The following is a 22,158-nucleotide window of genomic DNA, read 5'->3' on the forward strand; positions in this document are numbered from 1 at the left end:
CTGCTTGTTATCCAAACCATTTAATTTACTGATGCTTAACATACTACTTTGAATTTATAATAGCTTGAGACATATTTGACACCAGGGTGGTTTCTAGATTAATAAATACAGTACAGAAGAGTCCTCATACCACCAGTCTATCAACACTTCCAGGAATCCACTTTCTGGAGATCACTCTCTAGACAGCTCATCCTTTGAATATGACATGAGGTCCGGTGGTTGGACAAAAGATACATATCAGACATTCATTCCCTTTTCTGCGCTGCAGGTCTTTGTGCTGATCAATGCTTAAATTTTTTCATCTTATCATTTAAATGACATCTGTTTATGAGATTGAGAACTAGCTTCATCTCTCTTACAAAGTGTGAAAGTAGAGGCTTTCCCAACGCTGTTGTGAGTAATTACCAGGTCTCCTTCTCTGAGGGACTCAGGTTAGATATCTCCACCCTAAGTGAGAGGGGACTTTCCTTGTTTTCACATTTAAGATTATCTTTGTATAATTAGCATGTCAAATTTAAAAATACATAATTTGTGTAGTTTAGCTTCTTGATCCCATTTTTTCCTCTCCATACCTGAGATAATTTATAATGTTGTTTTTTAAAATGTCTAAAATAAATGATTATTAAAGTAAGATGTTAATGATACAGAAAGATACTTATGAGGGAAAATGACAAATCCGTGGTTCACCACTTCCTTCCCAAAGCGCTGGTCCTTATAAACTTTGCTTGTTTTAGTCTTTAGCAATTCCTCCTGCCCCCCAGTTTTGCTATCCAGGTTTTCATTTACCCGTAGGCACCCATGGTTTGAAAGCGGATGATCCTCCTTATGACGAATCAGCAGAAGGTCAATATTGCAATGTCTGCGTCATTTGCCTCACATCATTTGTGCACATAAGCATTTTGTCATCGCACATTATCACATAAAGGATGAGTACAGTATAATAGATATTTTGAGAGACCACATTCACATAACTTTTATTACAGTATAATTGTTCTATTTTATCATTGGTTCTTGTTGTTAATCTCTTAGTGTGCCTAATTGATAGTCTGAACATTTTCATAGGTATGCACGTATAGGGAAAAAAACAGTATATATTTGGTTTGGTACTATCTGCAGTTTCAGGCGTCCGCTGGGCGTCATGGAACGTATTCCCCATGGATAAGGGAGAACTATTATACATCCCTTTAAACAGTTTCTGTTTTTGTTTCTTCTGGTGCTCACTTCTCCATCTCTTAACACTATTGCTTAATTCATTGGTTTTAAGAATTGCCTTTATCTACCGCTAAAAGATGAATTAAGTCATTTGCATCACCCGGTACATTCTTACCCATCTCTTCTCAATAAAGTCATGTAAGGAGGCAGTAGAGTACAATGGATAAGAACACACACTCCGGAATCCCATTTCTGCCATTTACCAGCTGTGTGACCTTAGGCAAGTGACTTGGTCTCTCTGAACCCTGTCCCTCATCTATAAAATGGGGATAATAATCGTCCATTCCTTGGAGGATTATTATGAGGATAAATGGGTTAATACATTAAAAGCACTAAACAAGTGTTACTATTACTATATTTAATTTCTGTCTTGGTTATCTTTGTAAGTTTAAATAATATACTTACCCCTTTATTTTTGGTCAACTATATATCATCTAGGTCACTCCACTTTTTAAGATGAAGATATCAGCATCCTTACACTTCTTTCCCTCTCCGCCCTCTCCACACCTCAATCTCACTTCCAATATTTCCCGTCTTTCAACTAGTTCTATTTTCCGGGAGATTTTCTCAGTTTGGCTTCTAAGCATTTATTGAAAATTATACTTTAGCAATCTGAGAGTTTTACCTAATCTCTAGTGTTAAGTTTTACAGGATTTTAAAGATTCAGATTCTTATTGACTATTGTGTTAGTCAGTGTCTGGTCAGTGGACAAAAATTACCACGCCAATAATTTGCATAGAGAAAATAATTGTGAACCAAGTACATTGCATCAATCGAGAAAAGGAGGCAAACTGAAAAAGAACAAAGGCCTTCTTGGGGTCTCACAATTGCAATTTGCAGGGCACAGCCTCAGGAGTAACCAGAAAAGTGTCTGGCTCATATGCAGAAAGCAAGAGGTTTTTATGAGAAGGAAGGGAGGGGTAATTACATGATTTAGATGAGGAAGAGAAGAAAAAAACCAAAAACCCTGCTAATTTGGTGCTGACCGATTGAACCACTTTTGATTACTATCTGATAACTTTATTGGTGCTATCACACAAAACTATTCCTGGTATGTATTAGTTAACTTTGCTGTCCTCATAAAGTTCCTATCAACAATTTTATGGTTCAAATGCTGGTTTCGCTGTTGGATTTTATGAGCAACTGCTTCTATAACAATAACCTTATATGGCTCAGTTCAAAAGTTCGTGAGTTAGAAAGAAAAGTGGAACTTGAAAATGGAGTCTCTCATGTCCAGAAATTGTATACGATTTCACAATTTTGAACTAAGGAAAGATGTATTTACCAAAAGCATTGAGAGAGAACTCTAAGGTATGGAGAAGGAATAACCCGAGAAGAGCTACTATGCCCAAAACTGAGGGAAAAGTGAATAAGGAAGGAACTTGGAGCCTCCGGTGAGGTGGCCCTGAGGAGGTAGATTCTGACACTGAGGAGCGGGCTTCGTTGCCCTCCCTGGCAGACATCTGAGTCTATTCAAAAAAAGACTGCCTTCTCTTTCTTGCTTCTCTCTTGTTCTTTGAATTATTTCAACTGTTTCTGGACCCCTCCACCCTCTCCAACAATTCCCTGTTTATCTCTAGCCTCTCTTTATTCAGGGGTTCCTTCCTTATTGGTTATTCACTAAAATACAAAGCAATGAAAAGCTGATTGATAATTCCATGGTTGTGGGCTGGGCTTGCCAGCCAATTGACCTTTTTTTAGGGTGTTTGGGGAACACTCATGTGAGCTGCCCTGCTTCTCTCCACAGGGAAGTTTCTGTAGAGAAGAATCTATCATTTTTTTGCTAGGGTGGTAAATGCCTGGATGATGGTATTCTGCTTGTTGGGATGAGCAAGTAGTCTGAGGGATAATTAACAACTTTCACTTATTTTCAATTAATTCCCACATTTAACCCCATATTCCATTCCTTGCTTTCAATTAGTGTTTTATGAGCTGCTCTGTATTTCTACAAGGCCAATTTTCTCAGGTTCTTTAGAAACCACTTACAATAATTTCTTATAACTATTATAGCAAATGTACATACACTTGGTAGCTTAAAACAAAAGGAATTTATCTCACAGTTCTGGAGGCCAGAACTCCAAAATCAAGATGTTAGCAGGTCCACACTCCCTCCAAAGGCTCTGGGGAGTACCTATTCCTTGTCGTGTCCAGCTGCTGGTGGCTATGGGCATTCCTTGATTTGTAATCACATCATTCCAGTCCCTGCTTCTGTCTTCACAGGGCTATCCTCTCTTCTGTCTGTGTAATCTCCCTCTTACAGGGACTTTTGTCATTGGGTTTAGGACTTACCTAGAAAATCAATGGTGATCTCCTTATCACATGATCCTTAATTACATGGAAAGATCTTTTTCCCGAATAAGGTGATATTTATAGGTTCTGGGAGTTAGGACATGGACATATCTTCTGGGAGACCCCATTTCAACTCACTATCTCACTCTCCTAACTGCTATTCTCTTTAAGAAATTGATGGCATTTCAAAAAACAAAACAAAACAAAACAAAAAACAAAAACAAAAGAAATTGATGGCATTTCTTGTCTGCTGATGGCCTACTTTCTGTCTTCCTTATTGAGTTTGTGTATGTACTCATATATATTATAGGTATGTATACATATATGTATGTGGGGGGTGTGGTTTTTTAATAACCATTAGATACCAGAATAACTACATTTAAATGAATAATGTTATGATGATGACATTTAGAAATTCACAATAAGGCCAAAGCTTTTTTTTTTTTTCTGTTTGCACAGCTGAACTGGGACCCCATGGAATACTCTGGAAAGCCCAGTGGTTTTCTTCTGGGGTAGCATAGACTGAAGCCTGGAGGGGTTCCTACTGATTATTCTCTCACCTTCATTTCCTTTCCTCTGGATTTTATTTTTTATAAGACAGAAGTCAGCCTTAGTACTGGTTGTACATTGGATGTTTCCAATGCTTAGCTACACAACACTTGCTTCCAAGACCCTGCTTTTAAAACACAGCTTCTGTTCACCCCTGCAAGGGCTCCCTGTGAGCAGGGCAAATGGCAACATCATGGGGTAGACAAATAGTTGGACTGGAGGATGCCTAGAGCCAGTGACACCGAGTCACAAGCATGCCATGGAGAGATCTTTGACATTTTCCAAAGGGTATGTGGTAAAAGATTGAATTCCCCCCCACCCCCACAATGAAGTAGTAACAGTTCTGTTGTTTTATTTTATTTTTTAAAAAAATTTTATTTATTTTTTAAATTTCTTTTCAGTGTTCCAGAATTCATTGTTTATACACCACACCCAGGGCTCCACAAAATATGTAACCTCCAGAATACCTACTACCAGGCTCACCCAACCTCCCACCCTGATCCCCTCCAAAACCCTCAGTTAGTTCCTCAGAGTCCATAGTCTCTCACAGTTCATCTCCCCCTCCAATTTCCCTCAACTCCCTTCTGCTCTCCATCTCCCCATGTCCTCCGTGTTATTCCTTACGCATACACAATCCTTAGGAGACTTGTTTTACTTAGGGTGGAAAATTATTCCAGGAACAAAGTCAACACAAAGAAACAAGAACTACCACGAGGAGCAGGAAGGAGAAACAGTTCAGCACTGCTCTGGTGAGCCTGGCAGTTCTTTCCTTCAGGGTGACAGGAGGTGGCGGTCGGTCCAGTCTGTCGCTCCATCCTACACACTGAAATGGAGATGCATTAAATGCCTCAGGCCCCTGCTCTAACAGGGAAAACTTGCAGATGTCATCAAGTAACTCCACCTGAATTTTAACTGGACAGACACAACAAGTAAACTATGCCATAGGCTGGACACAAAACTGTACTGTTTCCTACTGAAACCCACTCGAAAGGTCTGGTGTGATTCTTAAATGTCTGGAGTAGAAATGGACGGATCTGAAACAACAAAGGCTCTCTTATTTTGTTAAAAAAAAAAAAAGAAGAAGAAGAAGAAGAAGAAGAAGAAGAAGAAGAAGAAGAAGAAGAAATAAAGTACACTTCAAAATATTCTAATTCCACATGTGAACAACAAAGTACTGTTTTACACAGCGTCTGGTCCTCGGGCTCCCCTTACGGTGGCTGGGTGGCCGGGTGGCCGTGGCCAGGGTCCCGGCAGGTCTTCCCTCACCAGGCGTCCCAACTGCTTGGAAGGACCCCGAAGGGCACACCTTTCATAGCCTCAGAAAGCTGAGCGCGGGGTGGGGAGACACGGCCTCACGCAGGTTTCCGTGCACGTGGGTTTATGCTGGCGTGACTTCCGTCTTTAACTGAAGGCCACTTGAATTTCGTGTCTCCAGCGCTGAGGTGAAGTTCAACCTTCCTGGTGGTCTACCACGGAGAGGATGCGCTGGAAGCATTGGGTGAGAGGCCGTGTCTCCTTCTGGCTCCACAGAGTTGACGTTTAAGAGGAAAAGCTCTCCCGGCGGCTCGAGTTGCACGCGGAGCCTCGCTCATGGCTGCCAGCGGCGTTCGCACGTGCAGGGTGAAGACGCAGCTGTCGCCGCCCGCGCTCTGGACTGGTCACGGTTCCGGCACTTCGTGGGCAGGAACACCGATGCTCACGCGTGTCGCCAGCCTGTGCAGACCACTTGCACTGCCTTGTTCACCTGGCCGTGGCCCGCGACGCCGACTGGCATCATGTGAGTCCTGTTTTGCCGTTCAGTGTTTACAGGTGGCTGCTGCCGACGGGGAGGTGCCTGTTGTACTATGGTGCCAGTCCGGATGGGGTGGTCTGTTACAACTGAATGAACCGGTTAGCGGCTTCTAGTGTGGCTCCGCTAATCGCAGGAATAGGTTCCACTTTCACTTTTGCTTTGTGATCTGCACGCGGATCTTGAGGCCCTGGCTTAGGAGGAACCAGTGTGGCCGCCTGAGTGACTGCAACCTGCCCGGCGACAGTGTTCGCTGGGGCCAGGCCAGCCACGCTGGGGACGAGCACCGCAGGGTGCCCGTGGGCGGTATGAACCGCTTGCATGACTGGCTGCTGGGAGGTCGAGGTGGTCGCAAGGGCCTGGAAGGTGTAAGTGACGGGCTTGATCCTGGGCAGCAGCTACCACTGCAGGGCCACTAAAACAGGCCAACTAGACAGGGGTGAGCCTGGTGTGCCCCGGGCGGCCCGGGCCTCCTGGACTGCCGCTGGTTGTCACTGTGAGGCACTGGGCTCTCGTTCCAGGGTCTGGTGAAACTTCCCTCCCAGGTCTCAGAATTCTGGGCGCCACTAGACTGAGCAGATCTTGATATTTGTGCTTGGCACCTGAGCGTGAACATGTGTGGCAGCTGCCGTGGCGTTATGCCATGCCCCTGGAACACAGGGTCCACCAATACGGGCTTCTTGCAGAGGCAGCGCAAGTAGAAGTCACTGCCGGTTTGGGGCCTGGGCTATAGGTACAGCTTTGTGGCAGCTCTGCCTCAGCTGCTGATGCCTGGAGGCATGACGATCTCAAGGTGGTGCTGCAGCAGGAAGCCCCAGTGGCCAATGCTCATGTTCTTTGAGTCCTGGGACCAGTTGCGTGGAAGGGTCACCGAGTGCATGAGGTACTCGAACTCAAGGCCTTAGATGTGCACCACAGCCCAGTCTTGCGGTGGAACTGAGGGCTGCCCAAGGCTGTCAGCCCTGTCCTGGTTCTTTCAGTGTTCTAGCCAACAATTTGTTGTTCGGTTTTATAAATGACATCATACCTTTGTAATAAATTATTTTTTGGGGGGGTTTCCTTAAATTAAATTTAAATTTAATTTAAATTTAAATAAAATAGATAAAATAATAAATAAATAAATAAATAAATAAATAAAATAAAATAAATTAAATAAATAAAATAATAAAATAAATTTAAATTAAATAGAATTGATTTGCATACTAGACAAACATAAGCCCAACTAGACAAACATAAATTCCTTGTTGCGGTGCTTTTCCTTGCAACTGGGACCTCGTCTTGGGATCCCAATGGTAACTATGCTGAATCACCAACACCAACAATAATGCTATCTTTTACTAGGTTTTTAGTGATATCCCAATTTTCTGGGGACTGGGAGCTGATGTAACTAACAGATCCTATGATTTGCCCCAATGAACTGATTTTCTGTGTAGTCAGCCCTTTTCAAGATGATAGCACTCTCTATGTTTACTTTTTTTTTGGTTGGGTTCAGTGTCAGTCCAAACTTGTGCTACCTACTTCCATTATCTGACCAAACTGTTTCTTTCAGTTTACTGAGGTATAATTGACATATCATAAGATTCACCCATTCTCAGTGTACAGTTTAATGATATTTAATAAGTTTATACATTGGGTAACCCTCATCACAATCCAATTTTGAATGCCCAGTCTTAATGTGTTGATTTTCTGTGGTTCATTGATGGATCCTAATATCATGTACTGCACAAACTCTAGGAACACCAGACACTGGGTACATAACAGTCAATTCTGGAGATCTGCTGGTGTCCTCAAACTTAATTTAAGGAGAAAGTAGCAATGTAGTAGATTCAGAGGCAATTACTGTGTTATTGAAGGAGCAATACCAAGGGTCAAAGAGAAAAGACACTAGAAACCCCAAATTGGATCCAAATAATAGGAGTCAGCAAGGTAGACATGGCAACTGGAAGCAGGCATATGGAAGAAGTTCTAAAAGGTCCAACATGATGTTGCTGGGCAGATCTCACTGCTTTGAATGGGTGTGACACGTTCCTGCTTGATGATACCACCTGGTGCCTCATATCCCAGGTGTTTCAACCTCACTTAGTATACATTTGTAATAAATGGGAATGAAAATGTTAACATATGTAAGATAGCTTTGGGACTAGGGCTGAAAGTTTTTATTCTTCCTCCTTCACTATCCATTTTACTGTGAACCTATCTGTGAGAAAATTGGGTAATATGTGACTAAAATAATGGTGATACTTTATTCTAGCTCATATCTTACCTTTTTTTGAAAGTACTGTCTTTTGCTCTATCTCAAACTTATGGCATAATGTAGGAGTATCAAAAAATTAAGTTTGCAGATTCCTGAGACTGACTATAGAGGGCTGGTATTATTCATAAGAAGATCTAATATTAAAAGCAGACCACTGGAGTGAACTTGGAAAAGAACAGAACTTTTACTTTTTCCCCCCTCCCCCATTGTCTTTACTATCTGTCATCATCTTTCTCAGGAGGCATAACATTGAGTGGCCAGCCAGGCCTTCCTGTTGCTTTTGTAAATCCCAGCTTATCATTCTTGGGAACATTATTAAGATCTATCAATATCAATTTGGGTTTAGCTATGGCTTCCCTTGAAGAAGAGTATAGATTAGGAAAGTTACAAAATGTATCTTTCCCCCTTGGTAATATTTAGTTGTTATTTCCTCAGAATAATTAAAATTTGGTGCAAGGACTACTTTTTGAAGCATCAAAGAAAAACAAGAGCCCTGAAATATACAGACGCCAGAAATCTTTTTTTCTTTTACCTTTATTACATGGGTTACCAGGAAATGGAAGGGGTTAGAACCAAGAAAACCAGAGAATATATGGTACCATTTGGGATTATAATGACTTGGTGAAGGTTTCTCTTTTAGAGATCAGATCAGTTAGGACAACTGACTAACATTGCATGGTGGACACTAAATGGCCAGTAAAATTCCTAAGATTTTTCAAAGTAAACGTGTTTGTATCTCACCAAAGACCCACATCGAAAATGTTACCCAAGCCTTCTTCATAGTACTTTGAAATATCTCCATGATTCATTGATTTTTATGATTTATCTGTTTCTGTCACCTTTTCTCAAGTCCCTGCTACTTCTTGCCTGGATTCCTGTGATGGTGTCTTTACCTACCTACCTCAGTTGTATCTCTAAATCTGTTCTGGGTATGACTGTCAACAACTCTGCCCATGGCCACCATGCTTGAATTTTTAAATTTTCTCAATCTTCTAGAATAAAGTTTAAACTTTTAAATTTGACATATTAGGAAGACTTTTCATGACCTGATACCTATGTACCCTTCCAACATCATTTCTTACCTCTTTCCTTTCCTTCCTTATACTTGATGTGTCAACTGAGGGCAACTACTGAATTTTTCACTACTACTGCCACTGAGTCCAACTACTACATTTTTCACACTACATTTTTCCACTTCTCTGTCTACTCCATTAGGGTATAAGCTCCTTAAGGCAATATAACTTTTTTGTATCACCAAGGCTGCGCCTTGTACATTTTTGTTATTCATGGGAGGCCCTTTGAAAAATCTCCAAATAGGTTCTGAAATCCTAGGCACTGCCTCATAATGATGTTTTCTTCTCATGGGGACAGATGAATTTAATGAATTTTGATTACTGTTTTTAAAGCAATTTATGCCAAGGGGCTCTGCCTTCTTAGGAAAGGTATCGGCACAAAGGGAGAAAATAATAGCATTTGCAAATCCTTTGCTTAAAGCTTTTCTTTAGAAATCTACATGTGTGCTTTTTTCAGACATTTATTTATTTATTTTTTAAAAATGTATCTCTACAGCTAGATTAGGAAAAATTTGATCTTAAATTTGAACTTTTATATACCAATTAAGACAACAGAAGTTGCAGATGTAATATATTTCACCACAGCTGCAATTGTTACTCTGGAGAAGATGTCAGAACATAGTCTCTACTAATGGAGCATATCTGAATATCCCATCAACTGTGTCCAGTCCCCTCTGTCTTCTGAGCAGGTTGGATTTTCCCTGAAACAGACTCTGAGATTTCAATATGGCAAGTTTATCTGGGAGGGCTCTTGGTCTTCTATACCTGAGGGCGGGGTGGAAGAAGGTGAGTGAAGAAAGCAGGATTGGGTGAAAGGAGAGATTGAACTACAATGCTGTCATAATAAAGACCTCAACCAATGCTACAGGGAAGTCTGGGATGACCTCAGCACTGAGGCAAAGTGGCCTGCACCTTTCTTTTCCTGGATGGGCCAGTCTTCTATTTCCACCCCAGTGCAACCTGATGAATGAGGCTTCTTTCTTCAGCTGAAGTCAGTTCCCAAGGAGGAATCACATAAAAACTGAAGGTGCCAATAGTGCCAACAGCTGTTGCAGTGAATGCTTCAATCTTGAAGGGGTGGGTGGAGACCTGAGTTGTGGACTCTTTAGCTCTTAATCACTTAGTGGGAAAATCTGATTTTGAGGTTCAGCACCATTAGGAAATTTCAAGCTTCCCATCTACATGGAAATGGAGAGCTATCTTAGGGCAGGATACTTAGAGCAGATCCTGGTGTTTGCTTTAAGCTTATGTTCCCCTTCTTTCTTGCTGTTAAAACTTGTTCATTTGTTCACCTGATGGGTGGCCATTGGCTCAGGGAAAGTCACTCAGATCCCTTGTCTCAAGGGGATAAATCTGACTACTCTTAGCCAATCATTGTAATTTTATTCTGTTCTCTAGAGACTGCGTTAGGAAGAGGTATGTGATCTTTCTGGCCAATTATCATTTCATCTTTTGATGAGGGGAAATATCCTGGGGTTATTTCTCCCCAAGGCTTCTTTTTAAAAGAAACATGTTAAAAAACAATAGTATTACTCTGACTCTCAGCGTGGCTGGATGAAGAAGTGATATCTGAAGCTGCTGCAGCCACTGGGGCCATGAGAGGAATCAGCATAAGATGATAAGCAGGATGCTAAGATGGCAGGCTGAGAAGGTGGCAAGAATCTTCTCCCTAATACTTCTGTGCTACTGAATTAACCAGCCCCGCAACTCCATGTATTAGGATTCTACAAAGAAACGGAATAAATAGGATATATCTGAGATTGTACAATACATATACGTGTGTGTGTGTGTGTGTGTGTGTGTGTGTGTGTGTGTTTATAAGAAATTGGCTTATGTGATTATGGGGGCTGGCAAGTTCCAAAATCTGCCCAGTGAGCTGGGGATCTAGGAGAGCTAATGGCATAGTTCTAGTTCCAGTTCGAGTCCAAAGGCCCCCAAACCAGGAAGGTTGATGGTGTCATTTTAGCACAAAGGATGGCAAACTGGAAACCCCAAAAAGCTGATGTTTTTGAATCTTAGTCTGATGGCAGGAGCTGATGGGTCAGCTCAATGACAGTCAGGCAGGAGGAATTCCCTCTTATTTGCTTGAGGGTCAGCCTTTCAGTTCTATTTAGGCTTTTGATTGATTGGATGAGGCCCACCCACATTAGAGAGGGCAATCTACTTCACTCATTCTCTCAGACTTAAAGGTTAAACTCATCCAAAAACACCTTCATAGAGACACTTAGAATAATGTTTTACCAAATACCAGGCCACTCCATGGCTCAGTCAAGTTGACACTTAAAATTAACCATCACAAGTTCACTCTTATCAACTTGTCACCTATAAGCATCTCTTCAAACCATACTTACTCTCCAAATGAAGACAATAACAAGCATAATTTCATTTAAGATGATACAACTAACCTCCATATAACTGAAAATGCCCCCTTCTCTAGAAGAGGAGGTAAAGTCCTTGAGTGTTATTTACTATTCTTGATATCCTATAACTTAAATACTATGATGTAAAATGAGCAATCCTTAAATATGATATAAAGTCCATACATTTTATTTCACATAATAGGGAAATAAGAGCGGGAATAAAATAAAGATACACATATACACACTAATACACGTGCAGACATATTCTCAACAAAATAAGGAGAAAAAACTCATGACAATTATGGTGCTTATTTCTGTAACTGGTCATATAGTTGTAGTTGTTGTTTATAACTACCTTCTTCTACTACCCATTCTGTATTCTCCTCATCTTCATCATGCACCTTAGCTGGTCATTGTTTACCTGATGAGGTGACCAAACCTTTGTTCTTGAAGGGTGTGGGCTACTGGTAATTCTTCCTGGATTGCATTTTTGTAGTTTTCTCTTGACCTTAATCACAAAACATTGGAATACTGAGGGATTTTCCTATTCCAGACATACTTTTCCTACCTTCCATTGTGGAGTAGCAGTCCAATATGCTATTAGCAGTCAGAATCATTCATCCAAAATAGCATAATAACTCCCTTCTTTGCCTGTTGCTTCAGAGACATAAGGAGTCCAAAGTGGCCAGGTGGCAATCTTAACTTCTTGTTGAATGGAATCATTGTTGTGTCTCCTGGTGAAAGCTTTCATTACTTTGGAATTAAGATCTGCAGGCCAGCAGACATAAAGTTGCAAGAACAGGAAGCAAAAATTTTGCTAGTGAGTCATTAAGAGTAATAGTGAATGCTGCTACTCCCATTTCCATCCCATGATTTCTGGACGCATGAGTTCTGGTTATGGAAGAAATAACATCATATATCGAACACTGATTCAGAGCATACACAGCCTTCTGGAAAACCTTGTTCCAGCCCCGCAAGGTATTGGCATCTAACTGGTGCTATAACTAAGTCCTCAAAAGGCCGTTCTATCGTTCTATCAAGCCAGTTGCTCCAGGATGGTGGAGAACGTAGTAAGACCAGGAAATTCTGTGAACCTGGGCCCATTGCCACACCTCCTTTACTGTGAAGTGAGTTCCCTAATTAGAAGCAATGTTGTGTGGAATACAATGACAGTGTATAAAATACACTGTAAGTCCACCGATGGTAGTTTTGGCAGAAGTATTGCATTAAAGGAAGTCAAATCAATATCCAGAGTGTATATTCCTATAAAAGCAAAGCTCTGCCCCTTCTATAATGGAAGGGATTCCCACGCAATCAACCTGCTACCAGATAGCTTGATGATTACTCCAGGGAATGAAGTGATATCAGGGACTCAGTGTTGGCTTTTGCTGCTGGCAGGTTGGGCACTCTGTTACGGCCATAGGCAGGTCAGCCTCAGTGGATGGAAGTCCATGTTGCTGAGCCCATACATAAGCTCCATCCCTGTTAACTATAGCCATTTTATTCATGAGCCCCTTGGGTGATGACAGAGGCTGGCTGGGGAAAGAGGCTGACAGGATCTACAGAACACATACCTATTATTAAAATTTTCGTCTTTTGAGGTCACTCTTGGGTGAACATCACATGGAGCATTCACAAATATCTCGATGTTTTTTGCCCATACCGAGATATAGTCATGTATTTCTTCCCCAGATTTCTTTGTCACCAATTTTCTAATTGTGTTTTCATGTCCCTTTCACGTCCCTGACCATCCAGTCAAACCACTCGCAACAGCCCATAAATCGATAAATAATTGCATATCTGACCATTCTTTCTTCTAAGCAAAGTGAACAAATAGGTACACTGCCTAAAGTTTTGTTCACTGGGAAGATTTGCCTTTACAACTGTCTTTCAAGGATGTCCCAGAAAGGGGGTGTAGTGTTCCTCCTATCCACTTTTCGGTGGCACCTCCATATTGTGCAGAATCATCTGTAAACGAGACCTGAGTCTTCTCTTCCTCTGTCAGTTGACCATAGGAAATTCCTTGTGAGGCCATGGGTGCAACCTGGGAGGGAGAAAGTAGTGTAGCAGGAGTAAGGACCATGGCATTTGAGCCACTTTTTCATATAATCTATTTATGCCACAGAACCTGCTTGGACTCAGTCATATATATAGGAGTTCCTTTTGATGATGGAATCCTGTGTACACCAACCCTATGGCTTGATGGGGAAGATAGCATCCATCTCATGATGGCCAGTGGGGTTGCTTGGTAACCTGGTGGCCCATGATTAAGCATTCAGTCTCTTATAAGTCCCAGTACGAATCCAAGAGCATTTCTTAAAAGAGAGTAGTTATCTGTGGAAGATGGCAGGGCTTTTTCAGAAAACGCTAGAGCCTACAATGCGATTTGCTGATCAGGGCCTGCCAGAGGCTTCAAACAGGATCTCTATCTGCCAGATCACATGGCCCAAGGAGCAGAGCGGCTTGCGTGGCAGCCTGGACCTGTCGCAGAGCCTTCTTTTATTCTGGGCGCCACTCAAAACTAGCAGCTCTTCAGGTTACTTGGTAAATGGGCTGGAGTAGCATGCCCTAATGAGGGATATGTTGCCTCCAAACCTGAAGAGGGCCTTTAAATGTTGTGCCTCTTTTTCTGACTGTAGGAGGGGCTTCATGTAACAACTTATTTTTTTTTTCCTTTCTTCTCCTAGTCTTTTATTTGTTAAACAGTAATCTTTAACAATAAATGCCAAAGGAAAGCAACAAACAAAAGCAGGGATTTGCATAATAGATGGGAATGACTGTGAGCCATGGCAGACCAGAAGTTTCTGTTTTCTTCTGTGGGGCCAGGAGTCCACAATGTGGTGTGTTCATCTTTCTTTTCCCCCACAAAGGTCACAAACAGCTTAGATGGGAGGCTGAACGCGATGACTGGTCCTAATTTTTGCTATTCAACCATTTTTCTTGATCTTGCTCTCTGACTCCGTACATTCCAGACTGTTCAATGGATTTGTAATAAACTTCCCAGATGAAGGGAAATTTCTTGCTCATCATTTGCCTGAAATCTTGGCTTGTGTTCATCTTATTAAATAAAAAATATGCTCCAAAAGCGCCCAAGAGTTCAGCTACTAAAACTCCTTTAAAGATCTTCTTTGCCACTGGTTCCATAGTGCGGGCCATCATATAATCAACAGGCAGGTGAGTGGGTGGGGAGAACTGTTTTGCTGTTTACGATGCTGTACCTGAGGTGCTGGCACACCTAACAACTTATTTTTCATGTTGGAAGGGGTGTCTTGACATGCCCCACACCACTGGACCCCTCGATTTTTGTCAGATTTATTTCTTACCCACTGACACACAAATGTCTTCCCAATCAGTTTAGAGTACAGCTTGCTCAATCTAATCAGTCTAATATCATCAGTGTAATAGATCATTGTGATGTCTTGTGGAGGGAAGGTGATCAAGATCTCTCTGAACTAAATTATGACTTAGGGCTGGAGAGTTGACAGACTCCTGAGGTAGGATAGTGAAGGTCTCGCTGGCTTTGCCAGCTGAAAGCAAACTACTGCTGGTGGACATTAAGTGATGGGGATGGAGAAAAAGGCTTTTTGCCGGATCAAGAGCTGCACATTAGGTACTAGGGGATGTGTTAATTTGCTCAAACAGTGAAACCACAGCTGGTATAGCAGCTACAATTGAAGTCACCACATCCTTAAACTTAGAATAGTCCACTGTTGTTCTCCAAGCTCTATCAGTTTTTTGTACAAGTCAAATAGGCATTTTGAAGAGGATGTGATGGTACTCATCATCTCTGCATTTTTAAAATCCTTGGTGGTAGGACTGATTTCTGCAATCCATCTAGGAATGTGTTGCTGTTGGTTTACTATTTTCTTAAGTAAAGGCAGTTCCAGTGGCTTTCCTTGGCCTTTCCCACCATAACAACCTGAACTCTATAAGTCAAGAAACTAATGTGGGAATTCTGCCAGCTGTTGAGTATGTGTCTTCTAATTATGAGTTCCAAAACTGGGTTATTTTGGTTGGCCCACTGGATTTGGTTGACGCACTGGACCTACTGTGAGGTGGACCTGAGCTGAAACTCCATTGACCACCTGAATTTTATAAGATCTTACTCTGGCTGGTGATCCCAGTGATATTTTGGGTCTCCTGGAATTAGTGTAAGTTCAGAGCCAGTGTCCAGTAATCCCTGGAAAAGTCTGATTATTTCCTTTTCCCTAGGCACAGATCCTCTAGTAAAGAGCCCTAGATCCCTGTAGGAAATACTGGAGGAAACATTAATAGTATACATTTTTGGCATTATAGTGGAGTCCTTCTTTAAGGAGATTTGGTCTCTCTTTCATTCAAGGGATTCTGGGACTGTACACTCGCTCAAGTCTGGGAAATAATTGAGAGACCATGGCTCTCTGTTTTTATGGTTCTACTTAGACTTTTGTTCAATTGATTTAGAACTTTTTTGTTTATACTGATCATGTAAGAATTTAGTAGACTATTTATTTCACTTCTAGGAACACCATGATGAGCTAGCCAGTGCCATAGGACTGTGTGAGTTGGACTAGTCTGACTATCGCTTTGACTCTGCTCTCTTGCAGTAACCATGACCACATTAATGGCCTTTGATAGTTGAGTGTGCTCATTTTACCCCTGCCCCACCAGGATCCACTTACTCTCATACATTTAGGTTTCCCAATTCAGTGACCACTGTCCCCACTGTTAAGGATTAGTCTCCAGAGAAGAGTGATCACAGCTCTTCAAGGATGCTGGGGCTGTCCTCACAAATTTGTTTCTCATAGTCTTGATGAAAGGTATGTATTCTGGAGTGAGTGAGTGAGTAGGTCTTAAAAGATAAGTCCACTCTAATCTAATCTTTGAGATCCTTCTTCTACATTAAACTAAGGCATGTCCAGCATTTCCACTTTGCTCACTGTGGGCTACCATTTGGTCTATGTTTCAGCCAACCAACTAAAGAAACTCCCCAAGTTGCAACATTCAATACAGAATTTCTGCTTAGTGAACCCATATTAATCAATTCAGCCTGATTCAGTTTATGTTTCTTCCACTGTTATCCCACATCCTCAATATCCATTTCCATACATGTTTTCCCTATTTCTGTTAATACAAATTAGAATGTTTAAATATTTTGCAGGAGTGTAGCACACCTTTTATGGGTCACACTTTGTACCTCAATTTTAGGGACCTTTTGAGGTTTGAGTCAAGTCTTAGATCTGGAAGCAAAGAGGAGTAGTAGTGGTTAATCCTGAGGAGACTAAGCTATGTCTTGAATGGCAAGTACCCCAGGAGAGGCCATGATGGTTTTCTCAGTCAGGGTTAATCCCCTCATGCAGGGGTGGAGGGTTCTCTTCCCTTGGAAGTGGAGAGACCTCATTCATTTTGGGTGGAGGGTCGGCTTCCCCTGTCAAAGAAGACTCATTTGAATTAGGGGCTCAATGGCCCCAGCATCATCAGAGTCTTCCTACATTCCAACTTTCAGGATCCTGTCCTTTCCCAGTTAGTACCCTCACTTTAACAGTAGACACCCCCTGAAGCTGAGAGTTCAACCTGCGTTGTAGTTCAGTCAGTTGCAGTATAAAGTTCTGTGCTTGATTGTTAGCAGTTTCAGCCGTGCTGCTACAGGAGAGAAGGGTCCTGTCAGGGCATGCACTGAAGCTTTCAGATCATGCGATGGCACTTAGTATTTGGCTAATTCATTCTTTAACTTGACAAATACCTATTGAATGTTAGCTGAGTACCAGTTAGGCATATGGCATATTTCAGTGAACAAAGAGACAAAGAGGATTTTTGTGGGGCTGACTTTCTAGTATAGAAGTGAATGGTCAATTTTAATTAAGTTTGGGTTTATTTCAGTTTATTCCAAAATAAAAATCAAACACTTCAAACTGACATTTCTTGTATAGCCATGCCCAAGAAGCAAATATGACTTTAACATTAACCTGTAGACACAGTATCATCAAATTTTTACTCAATGAGACTCAAGCTTGACAGGTTGTCAGGAATTTCATTCCCATCAAGAAACAGTGTCTGGACCTTATCTATTGCCCTACGCTTGCTGCTGAGTGAGCCTGTATAAACGACACTGTGACCACCAGTATTAAGCTCCTTAGTCCCAATTCCAGCCCTACTGTATGCCTGGGCTCTTGCCTCTATTCTGTGTTTGGACTTCATTTTCTGCTGGTAATGGATTCCAGGCCCAAGCCCTGGCCAAACTGTCTGGGTCTGGAAAGCTGACTCGTCTTGCCAGCCCTTCTCTCTGGAGGATCTGGATCCTATCCCAGTGTTCTCTCGTCTGTGGGACATTGACTAAGGCTCTCCTATAACCCAGACAATCACTCCCTCTCCGAACACAAAACTGCCATCTATTGGATAATAGCATTTCCCATTTAACCAATTTTTGGTGACAGGCTCTCACCTGCCATATTTAAGATGATGACAATCAACATTAAGCTGTCCTGGACTCAAGGTTTGTATGTCCCTTTAGAAGCTGAAATTGGGGCAGACTTTAGAGTCATAGCCATCAGGCTGTTCTGTCCCCACTTGGTTTCTCTCCTTCTATCCTGCTGGTCTGCAGCTGGGGTTCTTTTCTGAATTCATCTGCTGCAAAGGCCATCAGATCACAATACAAAGAGTAAGACTTTCCAGCATTCCGTAGAGTCTGCTTTTCTAAACAGTTCTTTACACTTTAATGACTCTTAATCATAGTTGTAGGTAACATTTTATCCTTTCTATAGTAGATTAGACCACCTGCAAAATAATCATTTCAAAAATTGCCTAAGATTCATATGCCTCACCAAATGTTTATGCATTTTGCAAGCAATATGGTTCTTTTCAACATATCATGCAGAGTGCAGATCAGTGTTTCTTTTAACTTCAACAGTAATAAATATTTATTAAACGTCTGTTATGTTCATGGTACCATACCAGGTACTGCTATAACTATTTTTCCTCTCCAGGAAAAATAAATTCAAATATGGAATAAAAAGCCCAAACTCATGAAACTGGACTGACTTTGTTTCTTAAAAATTCAACATGCTACAGCTGGTTGCTTAAGCCTGATTTAAACGGGATGAAGAAATAAACATTATTATTGTTGGGAATATAATACTGTCTGAATAAATAGGCCCAAGTGAAAACTGTCTCTAAAAACTATAGCATGTATATGTGAAGATGGTAGATAAGTTACGCATTCTTTTGCTATCCTGTGACATGGCCAGTTCACAACGTCTTGGCATTACTCTTGAAGACATTTAAAGATGCTCTCTTTCCCTACTCTTTTTCTTTGAAAGTATATGTGTACCTAATTTGCAATAAAAATCTCATAATATTTTACTTCTTTTTGATGTACTATTTCTGTCAAATGATGTCTGGAATAAATCAGCATTGACTTTTCAGATTACAATATTGTTCCAGAGTTCTAGCAGTTGTAGCACATATTTACATATTCTATTACCCTTGTTGTAAAGGAGATAAATGCAGAGACAGAATTTGTGTGTGTATTCATAAAAACTCAGCCAAGTATGTCCCTATCAAACTTCTTTTGGAAGGTTTCTCATATTGAATTGTATTTTTAAAAATTTTTAAAAGATTTATTTATTTGACAGAGGGAGACAGTGAAAGAGTGAACACAAGCAGGGGAAGTGGGAGAGGGAGAAGCAGGCTTTCCGCTGAGCAGGGAGTCCACCATGGGGCTGGATCCCAGGACTCTGGGAGTATGATCTGAGCCAAAGGCAGAGCTTAATGACTGAGCCACCCAGGCACCCTCTCATGCTGAATTTTAATTACATACTTGAATAATTAGGATTTGGGGGCTTTTGTTTTTCAAATACTTATTAGTGAAAAATAGATTGAAATGTTGGATATAAGTCTCTTCATATCTGTGTGATGTTTGAATTAGAAATATCAGTCTTTGACTATACATAAAAATGTTACATCTGTGAACCTAAAAACCTGCATGACTCACTGTCCAGGAGATAATCTTGCTCAGCTACTAATAAATGATTCAATGTTTAGATAATTCTGACTATTTCTGATGGTACTTTGCTTTATAAGACTTTCTGACCCAGGCACTTGTGGTTAAAGATAGTATTTTAGGGGCACCTGGGTGGCTCAGTGGGTTAAAGCCTCTGCCTTTGGCTCAGGTCATGATCCCAGAGTTCTGGGATCAAGCCCCACATCGGGCTCTCTGCTCAGCGGGGAGCCTGCTTCCTCCTCTCTTCCTGCCTGCCTCTCTGACTACTTGTGATCTCTGTCTATCAAATAAATAAATAAATCTTTAAAAAAAAAGATAGTATTTTACAGATCAAAGCATAGGTACCTTGTGGAAGAAGGCATATAGTCTTGAATAATGTCACAAGTAAGTAAGTGGTAGAGAATATTACACAAATGACATTTCTACAGATGAGTGAGCTAAACTTTCATGGATAACTTCCACAGATTAGCAGAGGTTCCTAGTTTGATTAACAATTCTCCATTTTTAATAAAAGATCTGTTTCCCCATAATATGAATGATTAGAAGTTGGTTAAGAAAGTTGCTCTTTCCGGGCGGCTGGGTGGCTCAGTGGGTTAAGCCTCTGCCTTTGGCTCAGGTCATGATCCCAGAGTCCTGGGATCAAACCCCACATCTGGCTCTCTGCTCGGCAGAGAGCCTGCTTCCTCCTCTCTCTGCCTGCCTCTCTGCCTACTTGTGATTTCCGTCTGTCAAATAAATAAATAAAATCTTAAAAAAAAAAAAGAAAGTTGCTCTTTCCTATATAATCACATTTATTCAATAATGTTAATTCATGAATAGTAATTTTCTTGTTCGTTGAGGTGAGGCATAGGCCATGAAGTTCAGATGCAGGTCCAATAAAACTAATTAGCTAAATAAGAATGAGCTGTAATTACCAGAGGTAATAGCAGGAAATATTTTTTCAACTTTATGTAAAACACACTTTATAGCACTTAATTAAATCACAGAACTTTTTAGTAGGAACTATAAGCACTAACAATTGGCCTTTAGTGAATTCTTGCTATCTGTTGATATTTTGCTAAGCTCGTTATATACTTTATTTCATTTAATTCTTCCAAGAGCCCTATGAAGTGTGTGCCATTATGACTTGACTTTAATGTCAATGAAGCTGATACTGCAAGAAAAGGTTTGTGCCTAAGGACAAATAGCTCCCAAGTGGGGAGTTGGGCATCCTGAACTAAGTAAGCTAAGTCAGCTTCCTTTGCTCAAATAACATTTTGCTGTGTCTCTTACACAAGGATGTCTTATCTTCCTTGTAAGCTCATTGAAAAGAAAGACCATCTACTGCTATTCTTATATAAACAAAATGGCCTATAAGGAACTATAACTTTTGGCCTATAAGGAACTATTCTTTGCTCTAATATTTGCTGCTGAGGAGTACAAACATTCATTCCAAAAAACATTTAATGAGCATCTACTATTGCCAAGTTCTAGTGCAGTAGTCAGAAATACAGTGGTGAACAAGAAAAATGAGGTCTTTATTCTTATGGAGCTTAAATTCTAGTGTCTGGGGTAAGGGGTGGGGATAGGGAGTAAAGGGGGAAACATCAGTTAATGTCAGTCTGCCATAATTTATATATGTGGTGCTGCTACAGTGATTATCACATAGTAGGGACTGAATATGCATTACACATCTGCTTCGTGCTGGGACCTTAATGAAGAATATGAGTAAACAGCAGCTCTAAGTTTACACAGAAAAACAACAGGGTTAAAAGTGTGGTTTAGTGTCCTGACTTCGAATTAATAGATATACTGTTCTAAAGGACAATTAACTTGCATAAAGCATTTGTTTATTTTACATCTTTTTGGCATTACATTATATTAATGCTATTAGTTTTAAATAAGAAAGCACTATACTCATTTTACTAATGCACATTAGTAAATAAGCATTATTAGAGATATTTTTATATGCTGTATTAAATTTAAGTTCCTTTTATTTATTGTGAGTATTATGGAACATTTGAAAATCATTTAGAACTTATGTTCTTTGCTTTGAAAAACCACATTACAACATTTAAACATTCAGAGTAAATCTCATATCTTCAGTTATTTATATTTTTAAAGAGTCCTGTATAAAGATTTCTTCTCTGGTTTGCTAGGGACCCTTAACATATTCATTCATTAAACAAATATATAATGATGTCATAGCAGTGGCGAAAACAGGCAAAATTCTTGCCCTCAAAGAGCTTGCTTTCTTGTGAGAGAGGTAGAAAATAACCAAAATAAAGTATTACATTGTAAAATATGTTAAAGGACAGTAAGTCCTATGGAGTAAAATAATACAGGAAAGGGAGCAGAGAGTGCTGAGAAAAAATTTGAAATTTTAAATATTTGAATATTGTGCTTCTTCAACTTTTAAATTAATAAAATATGGGCCTTCTACACTAGTTATTTTCTGTCTACCATCCCACCTCCCCAGCTAGATACATTCTCTGTGCCCCAGGAGACTGACCTCTATACCACTGGGTACCTTCTCTACACCCACATCCCTTCCCTGGCTTCCAGTTGGCTCAGCCAATTGGCCACATGGCAGGCGATGGGAAGGCAGGAGGAAAGGTAGGAGTATTTATCCTACCCTTCCCAGTCATCATAGTCCTAGCCATGGCTATTTTCCTTCA

General features: G+C 40.7%; 1 protein-coding gene across 1 annotated transcript; it reads right to left on the reverse strand.

Moving 5' to 3' along the window:
* Positions 1–14,385: 14,385 nt before the first annotated feature.
* On the reverse strand, positions 14,386–14,755 carry LOC116859483 (protein CEBPZOS-like). Its single transcript, XM_032844810.1, has 2 exons — positions 14,745–14,755; positions 14,386–14,683 (listed from the first exon to the last, which is right to left on the reverse strand). The coding sequence occupies exon 2, from the start codon at positions 14,680–14,682 to the stop codon at positions 14,440–14,442; it is 243 nt and encodes an 80-aa protein (XP_032700701.1). The 5' UTR covers position 14,683; positions 14,745–14,755; the 3' UTR covers positions 14,386–14,439.
* Positions 14,756–22,158: the final 7,403 nt, after the last annotated feature.

Source organism: Lontra canadensis, unplaced genomic scaffold (genome assembly GCF_010015895.1).
Source record: "Lontra canadensis isolate GAN:19392208 unplaced genomic scaffold, GSC_riverotter_1.0 scaffold156, whole genome shotgun sequence".
Taxonomy (NCBI): domain Eukaryota; kingdom Metazoa; phylum Chordata; class Mammalia; order Carnivora; family Mustelidae; genus Lontra; species Lontra canadensis.

Excerpts from the sequence above, each read along its gene's own strand:
- LOC116859483 (XM_032844810.1), bottom strand. The coding sequence starts at position 14,682 with ATGGCCCGCACTATGGAACCAGTGGCAAAGAAGATCTTTAAAGGAGTT.